Source organism: Centropristis striata, chromosome 17 (assembly GCF_030273125.1).
Source record: "Centropristis striata isolate RG_2023a ecotype Rhode Island chromosome 17, C.striata_1.0, whole genome shotgun sequence".
In the NCBI taxonomy this organism is placed as follows: Eukaryota; Metazoa; Chordata; class Actinopteri; order Perciformes; family Serranidae; genus Centropristis; species Centropristis striata.
Genome location: NC_081533.1, coordinates 19,175,546 through 19,189,916, shown reverse-complemented (window position 1 = coordinate 19,189,916; position 14,371 = coordinate 19,175,546). Strand labels below are relative to the sequence as shown.

At 39.9% G+C, this 14,371-nt stretch overlaps 1 protein-coding gene across 1 annotated transcript in view; it reads right to left on the bottom strand.

The window, feature by feature from the left end:
* The window catches only part of LOC131989755 (glucosidase 2 subunit beta-like), a 176,554-nt gene that overhangs the window by 96,994 nt on the left and 65,189 nt on the right, over positions 1-14,371 (bottom strand). Inside the window, exon 10 of the mRNA XM_059355074.1 lies at positions 597-666. Coding sequence (XP_059211057.1) covers positions 597-666 — 70 coding nt within the window. The remainder of the gene's footprint in view (positions 1-596; positions 667-14,371) is intronic.

Below are 14,371 nucleotides of genomic sequence, written 5' to 3'. Positions count from 1 at the left end.
AGGCCCTGGAACTGCCTTGGTTGAACAGGGCTAAAAGTGTATGTATATCAATATACATTTTCGATCATTCATAGCATTCATAGTGTCTTGTACTTTGTGCATTAAGTAATTAATAATTAGTTAAAGCCACAATTAAGGATTTGTTCATATTTTAATTAGCCATCCAACAGTGGTGATATAACAAAGACCACATTACACCACCTTCCAACAATTTTACATCAGATTCTGCATTTGTATACAGATACCTGTGACAGAGATTAGCATGTTTATGGTTCTCTATATTTCATACCACCCAAACAGCACAACAGGACTATACTCTCCCATAGGCAAGATGTGTTTTTAATGGGCAGCCATTGGTGTTCCATCCTCAGCTTTTATTTTGAAGGAAGCATTGCAAATTATCTAAACGGCGCAATTACACATAGAATCTTGTTGATCGATTGTTGATAAAAAAAGCATCTGCAACCAGCATCAGGAAAATAACCACACAAACTTCTGAGCTCTTGAAGTTTAAGAGCATTAGTGAACTTTGGGCTGTTTAAAAAATCTGTGACACAATAAAAAGATAGAGGAGTAGAGAGGGTTTAATAACTTACCTCTGTCAGCTGCCTTTAGGTGAGGATCTTCATCCACAGGACTGCCTGGTGCACCATGTGCGTCTTTGATCTACAAGCACGTAATGGAAGCAGAGAGAGAGAGAAAAAACAAGGTCAAAGATCTATACACAGGTAAGACCTTGGGTATCACCTGTATTAATGTATAAAGCAACAACAAAAGCATTTGTGTGTGTGTGCGAGAGAGAGAGAGAGAGAGACGGAGAGAGTGATTTTAAAAGATCATTTCAGCTCAAGTCCATGACTCTAATATGCACCTCCCAGCAGACATTGAAGACACTGTGCGCTTGATGTTGCAAAATACAAGGTTCCTTTCTGTGCTCTAGGAGGCTCCCAGGAGCCTTTGAAAGACAGTTTAATGATGAAAGACAACATGCCTGGATGCTAGCGTTCTGTTTTAGGTCGCAGGGGAAAAACAGGCAGAGCCAAAACAATTTTAGGTCTTTTAATTTTCCTTTTAAGATGCCGCATTCATTTAAAAAGATCCAAGTTGCATTTCAGATTCTCACCTTGTGGAAGGTTTTAGGGAGATAATCACTAAATCCTTGCTAGAGTAAATATTGTTGATTGCTAAGCTGTGGCGGCAAAATATTGATATACTCAATATCAAAATATTGACATGCATCTCAAGCTGGGAATCTACCTGAGGTTAGAAAAATGTGTGTTTTTTACAGATGTGCTATATTCTGTTGTTGACGCTTGTAGGCATTTTTAAAATTAAACAATAAAAATACTGTGCAAAACATCTTTTCCAGTGTGCTGTGGAGGACTAAACATGACAAGAGTCCCACATATGGGGCAGAGGAAATGTGGGTCTGATTTGATGACTTGTCGCATGCTGCACGCTGTCATTTTTTCCTTCACTGGAAACCAGACTGTAAACTCAACTGTGCAAGTGAGAGGCGTCGCCGAATGCAATGTGACTCACCACCTCTGAGAACAAAAACCTGCTTAAGATCACTCTGACATTGCATGCAGCATTTGAGGTTCAGAATATTTTGACAGATTGAATACAAATGTGAAAATTGCCATGCCAAAAAAAGCCTTAAGAAAACATGTCACTGAGTTACTCTGATAGAAAAAAAGTCTTTTGAAATAATAATCCACAAATGTTATTCCCATGAAGCTTCATCAGCTCTGGTTAGACATCTGGAAGGGAATTTCTATTGATTCTAAAATCGGTCTGCTGATCCTAGCTCTGTGTTGTTTTTCCCTGTAACATCCAGGTTGAAGTCATTTGGTCTGTCTTGCAAGGAAAGCACTGAGACGGCTGTTGATTTTCTTTTTTATTAAATACAAAAGCAAAAAAGCAAAAAGTGGAAAAGGCTACATTTTAACATTTTAAGAGTAGCTCCGACCCATTCACCCACCGGTCCTTCATCCCTTTTCCTAATGCTGGTAAACACTGTTCAATGTTAAGAGTAGACTTATCCAACATGAATAACAAGGTATCACAACCCAAGTCCGTTTGGTTGGTTCAAATCTGAGTGAAATTGATACATTTGGTTTGTTTTGTATTTAGTCTGGTTTGCTTTAACAGAACAGAAATGTAAGTGGACCAAATTAAAAAAAAAAGATTTGAAGAGGGGCGTGTACGGAGGTGGAGGGCTGGCACAAGTATTTCTTATTGGTTGAAAAATTGGAGGTGAAAAAAGTAAACAAAGCAATGTGGAACCAAGCACAAACCAAGTAGCTTTAATTATACCAGACATAATCTGCTCTGGTGTTCCGACCAGACAAATTTGGAGAGAAACGCTCAGAACAAGCGCCTGTTGAGGCTCCGAGTCATCAATAATGTGTTAATCCGTTATTTCCATAGATGATGTGCTGCGATCAGACACATCTTCTGCCACAAAGGTAAAAATGTAAGTTTATTTTGAGTGATATGTTGATAATTCTGCAATGACAAATTACCTTTAGCTCAGTGGTAGCCTACGGAGTGAAACTGAAGGACATGAATTTCGTCTAATATCTGTGTACATCTCACCGCGCAGGTAGCCCTCAATCCACTGCGTTTTGGTTCATTTCTTTTAGGGTGCTTTCACACCGCTAGTTCGATTATTTGGTCCACACCAGGCAGTAAAATTGTTACATTGTAGCATACAGACTACGTGTGGTCCGCGTTCACACATGCAAACGAACCACATTGGTCTGAATGATGTTTCGTCATCTTCCGGTGGAAATAACGCCAATTTCAACTTTCACAATGGAGCGACACGTTCACACACTGTTTCGTGCGCTGGCCCTTGCTTTTTATATCATCAACATTACCCATTTCTGGCAAAATATCCAGTTCTAGAATGAGTCGCGGCTGCAGCTGGAGAACAATCATCGGAAATAATGGATCCGGCAAAGGCACATATCACGTCATTTCAGGCAGAGGAGACGCGCTATTTTCACCAATGCTGTCCTGCTGATGTGGATGATATTGTTATCAGTATGCATACTCTGAGAAGTATTTTGAAATGTATGGGGTTGGATCGAATGAAACATTTATATTACAGATTAAATTCATTTCATACCAGTGTTTCCCCAACATTCTTTCAGCAGCTGCGCAACACATGGCTAATTTGAATATTCAAATTAGCCTTGTGTTGGTAGGTCATGACATGAATGAATGTAGGAGAATATACAGGCAGCAAGCAAATTAAGCATTGGTTCATTTCGAATAGTTAGTTTAGACCTGAGTTGGTCCAGGTTTGCGTTCTCACCAGAGGGACCGCACCAGAGGTTGGCTCTGGTGCGGTATAGAGGTGGTCTCGGTCCGCTTGAATCAAGCGGACCGAGACCACCTCTTTTTGGAGGACTCCGTCCACTTGATTTAGTGCGCACCCGAGTGCGATTGATGCTTTCACACCGACGAAAACGAACCGAACTAAGGGCTTTTGGTTCGAATGGACTGTTTAGTGCGCACCAACTGCTGTTGGTGTGAAAGCACCCTTAATTGGGTTGGATTCTGGTCGGATTACATTCACAGTACAATCGAACCACATTAGGGTACGTTTGGAAACGGACCCTCCACAGTAAGTGGTCTCAGACTGGTTGTTTTGGTCTCCACCAGAGTAGCATTGGAGCGTTCACAACAAACCAAACGAACCATAACAAGGATTTAATGGCACCAGAGTTTGATTAAAATGGACTAAACTTTGGGTTGCTTTTACCAGCACCTCTAAAGCTCAAGAATTAAAGATGACACATTATGTTCCTTTTTTTAGGAAAATTAAGCTTTAGAAAATTGTATTTTTGAAATAATATTTTGTGGTTATAAATGATATTGATATGATTTGCCAAAACAAATGCAGACTCTAGCCAGATAAAGATCTTTATGACACTTGGCACTTGGAAACACTACCGTTTTTGTCCACAGGGGGCGCCAAAATCAACACAAAGTGAAAGTTACCCAAGTCGCTTTAAGCAGTGGTCTCACCATTTCCATTAAAATCAAAGCAAAATTTTGAAAAGTCACATTAAAGAAAATGCGAATTAGGGATGTTTCCATCAACTATAAGAGCAAATAAACAAAGCTGCGTAGTCGTACATTTGTCAGAAGATGGCAGTGTAATGTATTGTTAAATGCTAATATGTCAGTAAACATGAGAAGTAGAAATTGTGCTCAAGACAAAAAAACACCAGAAAAAAAGAGGTTGTTAATCGTTCTTCTTCTTGGTTTCCCGACAGACTGCTAACAGCTGATTCGTGATGTAAGTGAAATGTTCGCTATGTCATAACTTAATAGGAAGAAGTGTTTCAAAAAAGACAACACAAAAAAACGCCTCAAGAGGGCGTAATAAGTCCTTATTATAGTAATAATAGTAATAACGCATTTTTCGAAAAGTTATATTGAATTTTGGTGTTTCCATCAAGCTTTTCTCATTCAAATCTTCCAAAATGTGCATAGAAATTTGTTGATGGAAGCACGACTGTCTCATCCACACAAAATAAGTATGACTAGAAGCTTGGTTGTGTCGTGGCTACTGGTGGCCAGGACTGGCGCTTGTATTTATATCGACATATTGGTACCAGTGACTCCAAACCAACTGCAAACCATGGCTCTTTCTCAGAACAGTGTGTTCATTTCACCTCTGAAAGCAGATCCTCTGATTGTGATTTTACTCCGGATTTTTGCCATCATGAAATCTGTTGGGACTGGGCCTTTATGCACGCTTGCTTACCCAACAATGATTCATGCAGTGGAATTACGAAGCGATGTCTATCTTTTGGACATGGACACACACCAACAACATAAATTAGAACGTGAAAAGCTGAAAAATATCTATTTTTTATATGAAATACACTGTCCATTTTTGGTTAACACTGGTTTTAGTCCACTATGAAGGTAAAAGCATCCTTCTGACAATAGTCGATGCTCGCCTCAAAAAGATAAGTCTGCTGCACGTATTGTTGGACTGTGAGAGGCAGAAATAATGGAGGCATCACTTCAAGCTCAGTCCTCTCAGTCTACCTATCTTTTCATGTCCACATCATTCCCCCAGTTCTTGTTTGTGTCTGAGGAGGAGACACCAGCAGAGTAAAGCCTTCAAGCAGCTACATACGTACGCTGCTCCAAGAAATCTGCCGGCACACGAAAACAGAGGCTCGCTCTTGAAAAATGTCTGCCTTTGAAGGATCTTTATTCTCCATTCCCCAGCTGCAGGAGATGTGTGGAACGACTTAGACATACAATAGCTGCACCGCGGGTATTTGTCCAGGGAGTCAGGCCCAGTAAATGAAAAGAGGGGCGCACATACCCAGGAAGCGCCTAATTAATTGACAAGCAGATATTTCTGAGTTTATAATCATCAAACAGACTTCATTTTGTTCCCCCACCACCATCCTTGCCAACCCATCTTCCCAGGCGACTTACTTAAGAGACTTATCTTATAAATACAGCCCTAATCAAAATAAATGACTAAAAGCTCTAAGGGAGTTGAAGGCTATACACATTTACATCAGAGGAACTGATGCAATTTAAATAGCCGCCTGTGCACAGACTTAAGGTTCAAATCGCAGAGAATCCTAACTTATGTAATACTTTCTGTGTTTTTTTTTTTTTCTGCTGCTTAGTTTGGCAGACCTACATTCATGACAGCCAAGTAGGAGAGACACGGCCTCCTTCTATGTGTGTGTTATGTTCAATTCCCTCAGCAGCATGCTCAGTTGGTGAGCGTGTCACATTTTACAGAATATTTTTAAATATTTAATGTGTCACATGCTTTTTGTCTCTTTGAAGGCACTTAACATGTGTGTTCTCTGCATCTGTGTACATCTATGTGTCATACATGACTTCCTACATATTTACCAGATTCTTTCCTTTTTTGCTCAGAAAATGTAGCAGTGGCTGATATTAACAGCCAGCATCTTGGCTCTTTTATAGCTGGTCGGTTATGTCTCGCTAAGGTGAAACATGAAGATGGATGAATCATAAAGTTTCCCATCAGCCAAAGTTTTTGATGGATATGTTACTGCCACAGAGCCCGAGACAACAGATTGCACAGACTCTGAAGCCATATCTCTCAGCGTATAAAAGTCCAGCAGATCCTCTGTTTGTCTAAACAGAAGTTGCTACAGCAACTTAGCGCTCAGGTTTCAACAAAGTAAAATTCAGTTGTTGTTTTTTTTTTGCGGAGACTGCCGTATTCAAGGCGAGATGGGGATCTCAGCAGAGGCACGGAGTTTAATGGTAAATGTGACAGCAGCACGATGTTTGCAGAGCCTCCTCTGCCTCGTGACACTGCTGCTAATACAAACTGAACTTGACTGTGACATTTGTGGAGGCCTCCGTAGAATTTAACTTTTGGACACGAGCACCAAGTGGAGGGTCGATGTCGACTCTGTGCAAGACCATTTACAGAGCTCACACTCACAACAAGTTGTCATACCTTGTCAGTAAGTTGGGTTGTTTGTCAGTTACAATATGACCAGGACAAGAATGACTCAAAAGAAATGTATTGACATGCAGCTTAACTTGGACTTTAACACTAGAGGGTGTCATGATATGATATTATTGTCATTTTAAGCATTTTGCAATATGGTGAGTATATGTATATATATATATATATATATATATATATATATATATAGTTATAGTTACTATATTTGGTAACTTCAGGTAATATTTCGAGAAAAAAGTTGCAAATTTACTAGATTACAGTGGCAAATCTACAAGAAAAACAAGTTGCAGAGTTAAGAGATTTAAAGTGGCAAATCTACTCGAAAAAAAGTCTCAGATTTACAAAAAAAGGTGGGGAAAAAAAGCGATTTTTTTTCTCCCAGATTCACCACTTTAAATCTCATAAATCTACACATTTTTTTCTCGTAGATTTGCCACTTTAATCTCGTAAACTTTTTTCTCAAAATTATTATTTTCGTATGTTTTTTTTTACACAATCTGGCAGTATGTAATATCCTCCAATATTCTCTAGGGTTGAAATTTGGAATTTGCAAGTATTTCAATGAGTGCCCGATTAAGGGTTAAAGTGGTGAATCTGTGAGAAAAAAATTGCTTTTTTCCCCACTTTTCTCGTAAATCTGCAACTTTTTTCACGCAGATTTGGCACTTTAAATCTCTTAACTCTGCAACTTGTTTTTCTTGTAGATTTGCCACTTTAATCTAGTAAATATGCAACTTTTTTCTCGAAATATTACCTGAAGTTACCAAATATAGTTCTTTGCCTGATAAAGGGTTAACTGCACTTTGCGTCCACAAAATTAAATTCAATCAAAAATTGTTTTGTCAAATAAGTGAAAATTTTCAGTCTATTCATCTTACTTTAATCCTTTTATTTCTTCACAATGAGAGTTGAAGGCCACTGCACTACCAACTGAGCCACAGCCACCCCTTGTAACTACTACACTTTCTGGCATTTACGTACATTTACTTACTGTTTAAACTGTCCTCTTTTAACGCCTTACCAGATATTTTTTGCCCTAAACCTCAGGTCAGTGGTTTTACAACATAAATCCACAAAAACTGCAGTCTTTTTTACAACCGCGCACCGTACGTATGTGCTATTTTTACAACGTGCCTTGATATGTACATATGTGCCATGAAACGAGCAGCGATACATTCCTACGTCCTGTAATTTGTGGTATTGACACACGACCTCTTCTGCCATTTATGTTGGGGAACTTGTTAGCCATTGGATTTGGTGAAGAGGGCATTATGACTTGTTTAGGACTTGAAAATAAAAATTTAAGACTTGGGACTTGAGTGCAAAGAGACTTGGTCCCACACTTGATTTGGATAGAAGTTGGGTATTAACCCTTAATAGGGCACTCATTGAAATACTTGCAAATTCCAAATTTCGAGAATATTGGAGGATATTACATACAGCCAGAATGTGTAAAAAACATACGTACCCGGGGGAGGGGGATAATATTTTGAGAAATAAATTTACAAGATTAAAGTGGCAAATCTACGAGAAAAAATGCGCAGATCCCACTTTTTTCTCGTAAATCTGTGACTTTTTTCCATGCAGATTTGCCACTTCAAAGCTCTTAAATCTGCGACTTTTTTTCTTGTAGATTTGCCACTTTAATCGAGTATATTTGCAACTTTTTTCTCGAAATATATATATATTTTTTTGGATATCCGCTGAAGTTACCAAATACGGTTCTTCGCCCGATAAAGGGTTAACATTATTTATAAGCACCACAAGAGGTCATTTGAATGAAGTTCAATGCTGTTAGCATGGATACACCAAAGAACCCTCAAGTGAATGTTACAAAATGCTTTGTTTGGGTACTATAAAGAGGCAATAAAAATCAAAAGTAGAGCCCATTATTTCAAGTCCCATTCTTGGGTTTGTCAGTAATAAATATACATTAAGAGCATTTAGTTATAAATACCAACTTTTCCATTGTAATACATGTCGTACTTCTTTTATAATTTACCAAAAATCATGCAGTATTTTAACAATTTAATGCCATTTAATTGCATTTCTTCAACAACATTTAAAATTTGCATTTGTCTGTTTTTTTCCCCGTTCAAGTTGGCCATGTGTGAGATCTGATACTGGCAACATTTAAGAGTAGATCAAGACAGCACATGCAGCGTGTGGTGGCGTACGTGTGCATATGTGTGCCTGAGAGACGGCGTGTGTGCTCAGTGAGAGGTAAAATAATGACAAGCGAGGACGGATGGCTGGTGACGCGACGACGAGCAGAGCGCCACATATTTTGGGCCTCAGGCTGGGCAGCTGTGAGAAACTTCTTCTCTCTTATCCCCTCTTCCTCCTCCCACTCTTCCTCCCCCCCCTCTGTGGCGCTGTTTAAACAGAGGACAAAGACGCCCTGAGTGGTTTTCCTTTTTCCGATCCCATACATGGCTGCTGGCACTTTCCTCTTCTGTATCTCCAGCTCGCAGCGAGAGGAGTGACGGAGTGAGTCATGGTGGTTTTAACAAGTGAATCTTTTGATTAATTTTAATGGCACTTCCTAACAAAATGTTCTTCCACTCGGAGAATATCTTCCTGTCTGTTATTACATGTTATCATGTTTTACTTTGGCGCCAGCTGAGATTATGTTTGATACTGAGAAAGATCACAATGGTATCTGCACCTTTTACTGTATGAGTCATTTCTGGAAAACTGTATTTAGACTTTAAAGCGGTGCTGATACGGTCAAAAGGCTACCTGTGATGAATGCTGCATCTTTCAAAGTCTGTGGGCATTTGTTTGAGTGTGTGTGTTTGTGTTTATGTGTGTTTAAGGGAGAGAGAGATGAACAGGATCCTGGTTGCTTAAGCACCATACTTTGAAAATTCCAGTCAGCGGTAAATTCATGGACATATGGCAGATTTATGTGCGACTAAATTTGATGAAAACACTATTTTATGAAAATGGGGGACACACACAAACACACAGCATCTTTTATACATCACTGGCACCCTCTGCTGCATCCTGGGACGCCAGTTCAGACAAGAGTGAGAGCCAATTAAAGTTGTTTAATCTCGGGAAAAAAATCACTGCGGTTCTGTGTATGTATGTATGCATATTGGATGGCTATCAACGGGGAGAAAAATGGCAGCTTGCGTGTCGCGGTCGCACTTTCAGGTCATGCCAGTTGGCTTCGCCGACGTGTGACAGCGGTGAGATCCAGACAGCAGGAACAAGAAAGTAAAAGAGCAGAAGGGGAAAACATGGCAGCCGAGGACTACCACTGCTACATCAAACGAATATTGTCACAACAGAGCAACAGAGCCGCCCCTGTTAACTGTGACACCATTCAGCTGCTCGTCACACTGAGCAAGGCGAGGCAGAAACCTACTGTAAGTCAAGCAAGCACACTGTTTATTAAATAAGCGAGCAGGGGAGGAAGGGAGAGAGCGGCGATGCAGCGGCGGCGGCGACAGCAAAGTGAGCATACTGTAGTGTTGTCAAACCTTCATAAGTAGCATGGAAAGGCAGCATTTTCTCATCCCTCCATGAAATTGAATGTTGTGGAGGGAAATGAAGTGTGCCTTCAAATAACAGTAAAGGCAATCACTGGAGCTTGCGCTTGAGAAATACAATATTGAGAGGTTGCCGCTGGAGTTTGAGTAGCGATGAAAGAAACAACAAAAGTGATCATTTAGTGGTATTATTTTATGGTTGATGCAGCATTTTTCTACAACTCCAGCTGACTGAAGTGGAAGGCTGAGGTCAGCTTTAAAGCTAAAGGCAGATGGGAATATTCTATATCATGAAAAAGGGAGTGCTTTTCAAAAGGCACTTGAAAAAAATGACAGTTCTTTAGTCGCAATTCTTTCAGTCTCAGTGTAAACATCAAAGTTGGCAAAAGAAGCACAATTAAGTTTCTATATGATCTTAAAAGCATGTAATCGAATCATTAAGTGCTATAATTGTTGCAGTCTGTGCTTAAACAGATTTGGACCCATATGTTGGCATTTTGCAACAGTATCAGATGGATCGGCAGAAGTTCTGTAGTCATACTAAAATTTAAAGAAACAGCTAAATGATCAGCGGCCAGACTCTCGCCAGAAAGAGCTGTTGTCTGTGACAGAAGGAAAACAGGAGGGAAAAAGGAGTAGGAGTGTCAGGGACAGACCAAAAAGAAAGGCTGTCTCCTAGCGGACGGCGGTGTGTGGGCCTGTCAGTCGTCATCGCGTGCCACTCTCCCTGCTCGACACAGTGAAACTGAGGCAATGTACCCCATGAAATATTCACCAAAGTTGTCTTTGCTTAAAAAGGAGGGGAGAGCGAGGGGTGACCGAAAAAAAATGCACTGGGCTGGACAGATAGACGGAGAGTCCCCCAAATGCTCTTGATGTCAGGTTTGCTTAGGTCTCTTTACAACGGGGAGACCAGCAGGGGGTCCATTAAATGTTCACACAAATGTACCCCTAAGAGCGCATCAGCCTTCACAGCAACAGCCCCCAATCCCCAAAATACTCTGCTAATTCTACTGTACTCTAACACTCTAAAGCATGCTCTTAACTGCTGACACAGCTGATGCTTTCTTTGCCAAAAGATTTTTAAGTGGAAAGTTAGATTGGTTTAACCCTGAATAGGGCACTCATTGAAATACTTGCAAATTCCAAATTTCAGCCTTAGAGAATATTGGAGGATATTACATACTGCCAGAATGTGTAAAAAAAACATACAAAAATAATATTTTGAGAAAAAAAAAAACAAGATTAAAGTGGCAAATCTACAAGAAAAAATGTGCAGATTTATGAGATTTAAAGTGGTGAATCTGGGAGAAAAAAGTTGCTTTATTCCACTTTTTTCTTGTAAATCTGCGACTGTTTTTACGCAGATTTGCCACTTTAAATCTCTTAAATCTGCGACTTTTTTTCTTGTAGATTTGCCACTTTAATCTAGTAAATTTGCAACTTTTTTCTCGAAGTATTACGTGAAGTTACCAAATATAGTTCTTCCCCCGATAAAGGGTTAAAGGACATTTAAACTAGAGACTGGTCGACTAGTCCAAGAGTAAAAAAACTCTAAAGATTTAGCACAATGTAATCTATAAGGTTAAACAACCTAAAATATAGTGGATGAAATGTATGGCAGTGCATTATGAACACAGCATTTTATTTTGAAAAACACACCAACAACTCATTTAACAAAAGTAAAATTGCATTAATTGGAAACATGCCTGATTAATAACATAATTTGCTGACAGTTACTTTTTCTTGTTAAGCAACATTTCACTCAGAAGACATTTCAGTGCTAATTGTGTCAATAAGTAATATAAAGGTGTAAAGTAATAAAATAAGAACAATTAAGTTTTACAGACTAGTATTTATGGTGCCAAAACTGAGGGTAGTCCAGCCTCTTGGTTGACTAATTGGTGGTTTTGGTTTTAGGTAGCAAAGATTTCTTTAGTCAATTAGTTGGTGGCTTTTAATCCTTTTTCATGGTGAATGACATTTACAAGAAACCTATGTGCACACCTTTGGTAAACACAAGATTTAAAGTGGTGCTTCTCCATGACTCTTTTACCCCTTTTTTAAACAAGGCAGTTCTAGGCCCAGTGCCTAATTTTGAAACCAGTTCCTTGTGTTTTGACAGCCAAAGAACCAGCTATCGGCCGAGGAAGTTGCTTCCAGAGCGGCACCAACTCTTTGCTGGTCTTGAACCACTTACATCAGGGGCTGGGGGCAGGATTATCATGATCAACAAGACCAACTAAAACATGTATCATTCACTTTATTTGAGTTGTTTATCTGCAATGTGATAGATACAGGCTAGTGTTAGTGGACTAGTGTTAGCCTACAACACAGGGTTACATTAACATCTTACGTTCAGTGTTAATAGGAACGTAATTGCCGCCCAAGCATTCAAGACAAGCAGCACAAATGTGTTGTACCAGTGGTCTTTGGGTTTTTGTGAAGAAACTCAATCTTACAGATCTGTCAATGACATTAACTAATCAATTAAATGGTAAATGGCCTACACTTTGTGAAGGAAATTTGGTACTTCCTGTCTTGGTGGTACAAGAAGTGGGCGGCGACCTACTTGATAGTCAAGACACAAGGCCTTATGGGAACTCACTAGGGCCTGAACTCTGATAGCACCATGATTGAGGGGAACATGTAGATCAGGGGGCTCTGTCCTGATGTGTTGTTTAGGGGAGGAAGATAGGGCCGCATTGAGTCTTGCTGAAGAGCCAATGCTGAAAAGTGCAACAGTCACAAGTCGAACGGTGTGCGGGGCTTTGTTGTACTGTAAAAGAGCCATTCGGAATCGTGCGGTGTATGGAATACGAATGTGCTAATAAAACTTGTTGAACAGAGTATTGAGTCCTTTGTGTTTGGCCAGCTCACCCATTAACTTAGTGCAGTTGTCAAAATTGCCACGACAACTTATATATCGCTTTTATCCAAATCGCTTTACACTACAGACTGCACTCATTCAGCCGTTCACACACACATTCATGTTGGTGGCTGAGGCTACCAGGGCACACTGGTAGCACATGCCACCATTGGATTCATTCATACAGCTCTGAACGCAGCATCGGGAGCCATTTGGGGGTCAGTATCTTGCCCAAGGATACTTCGACATGTAGGCTGCCACGGTCAGGGGTTGAACCACCAACCTTCAGATCAGTGGGCGATCGCTCTACCAACTGAGCCACAGCCGTTGATTAGTTGACAAAATTGTGTTAGTGGACTAAGATTTTTTTTCCCCCCCAAAGGACAGCCTTAGAGGGTAACAACATGTAATCAACTAGCTGAGTTATTGCAAAAAGGCAATTCTTCATTTATATTATTGATGCTTGAGGTGAATGTAGCATGTTACCACCACCCCTGCAGCAACTGTGGTGCTGTTATTGTGGATAAATTACAGTGAAACTATTGTTTTCAACCAGGATGTGCTTTGACATTTGAATCTGAACTACTGTATATGTATTGCCATTCTAACCAACAATATCTATTTGCAAATACCACCCTATGCTAACTTTGAACAAGGCGTGAGTGTAACAATCTGCAATTGTTTTGTTCTGATAGGAAATTGGGAAAATTCTTGCATAATTCAAAACCCACAAAGGCTATGAGTTACAGGTTGTGGGTGGGCTGCACAAATCCCTCACATTATTTACTGTAACTAAGGCCATTTGTTATCTGGCAACCCTTTGACAAGACAATGGAAGGTTGGTTAAAATCAGAAAATTTTTAAAAAGACCTGAATAATTAGCTTCTAATTGGGCTGCATGAGAGTTGCTGTGATTCATTAGCAATGTTTGCTTTCGAAATAGAAAGTTCTCTCATGGCTATTGCATTGGCGACAGCCTCTGTTGCCGGGATGAAATGTGGTATGAAAGTGCGGAATGAAAAAACGCCATTAGTCGCCGCAGCTACTTTGTAACACGACGCAATTAGACCCGGTCCTTTGTAGGTGTGCAAAAAGGTCACCAGTCTTAATGCCGCACATTCTATTATACACTCCTTTCCTGATGCATTTATTTAATTTAGATTTCAAGAAAATCAAACAATGATGTCACATATAAGTGAACCGAACATATGGCGGAAACATAATGGATGTGACAGGGCTGTTTGATCAGGCAGTGAAGAGCGAGAAACCAAGGTGTATGGAATGCTTACGAGTGGTTCACCACCCCTCGAGAATTAAGTGTCATACTGATGTTTAAGTGCCATACAGCAGCTTAGACGTCTCCTTGAGAATGGAGGCAAAGTGCTTATCAACACTTTTCACAAGCTGGTTTGTAGTTGTTTTGCATACAATGATGAATATATCAACTCCAACGAACCAGAGGATAAAATGGCAACAGAGGAAAATTTAAGTAGCATT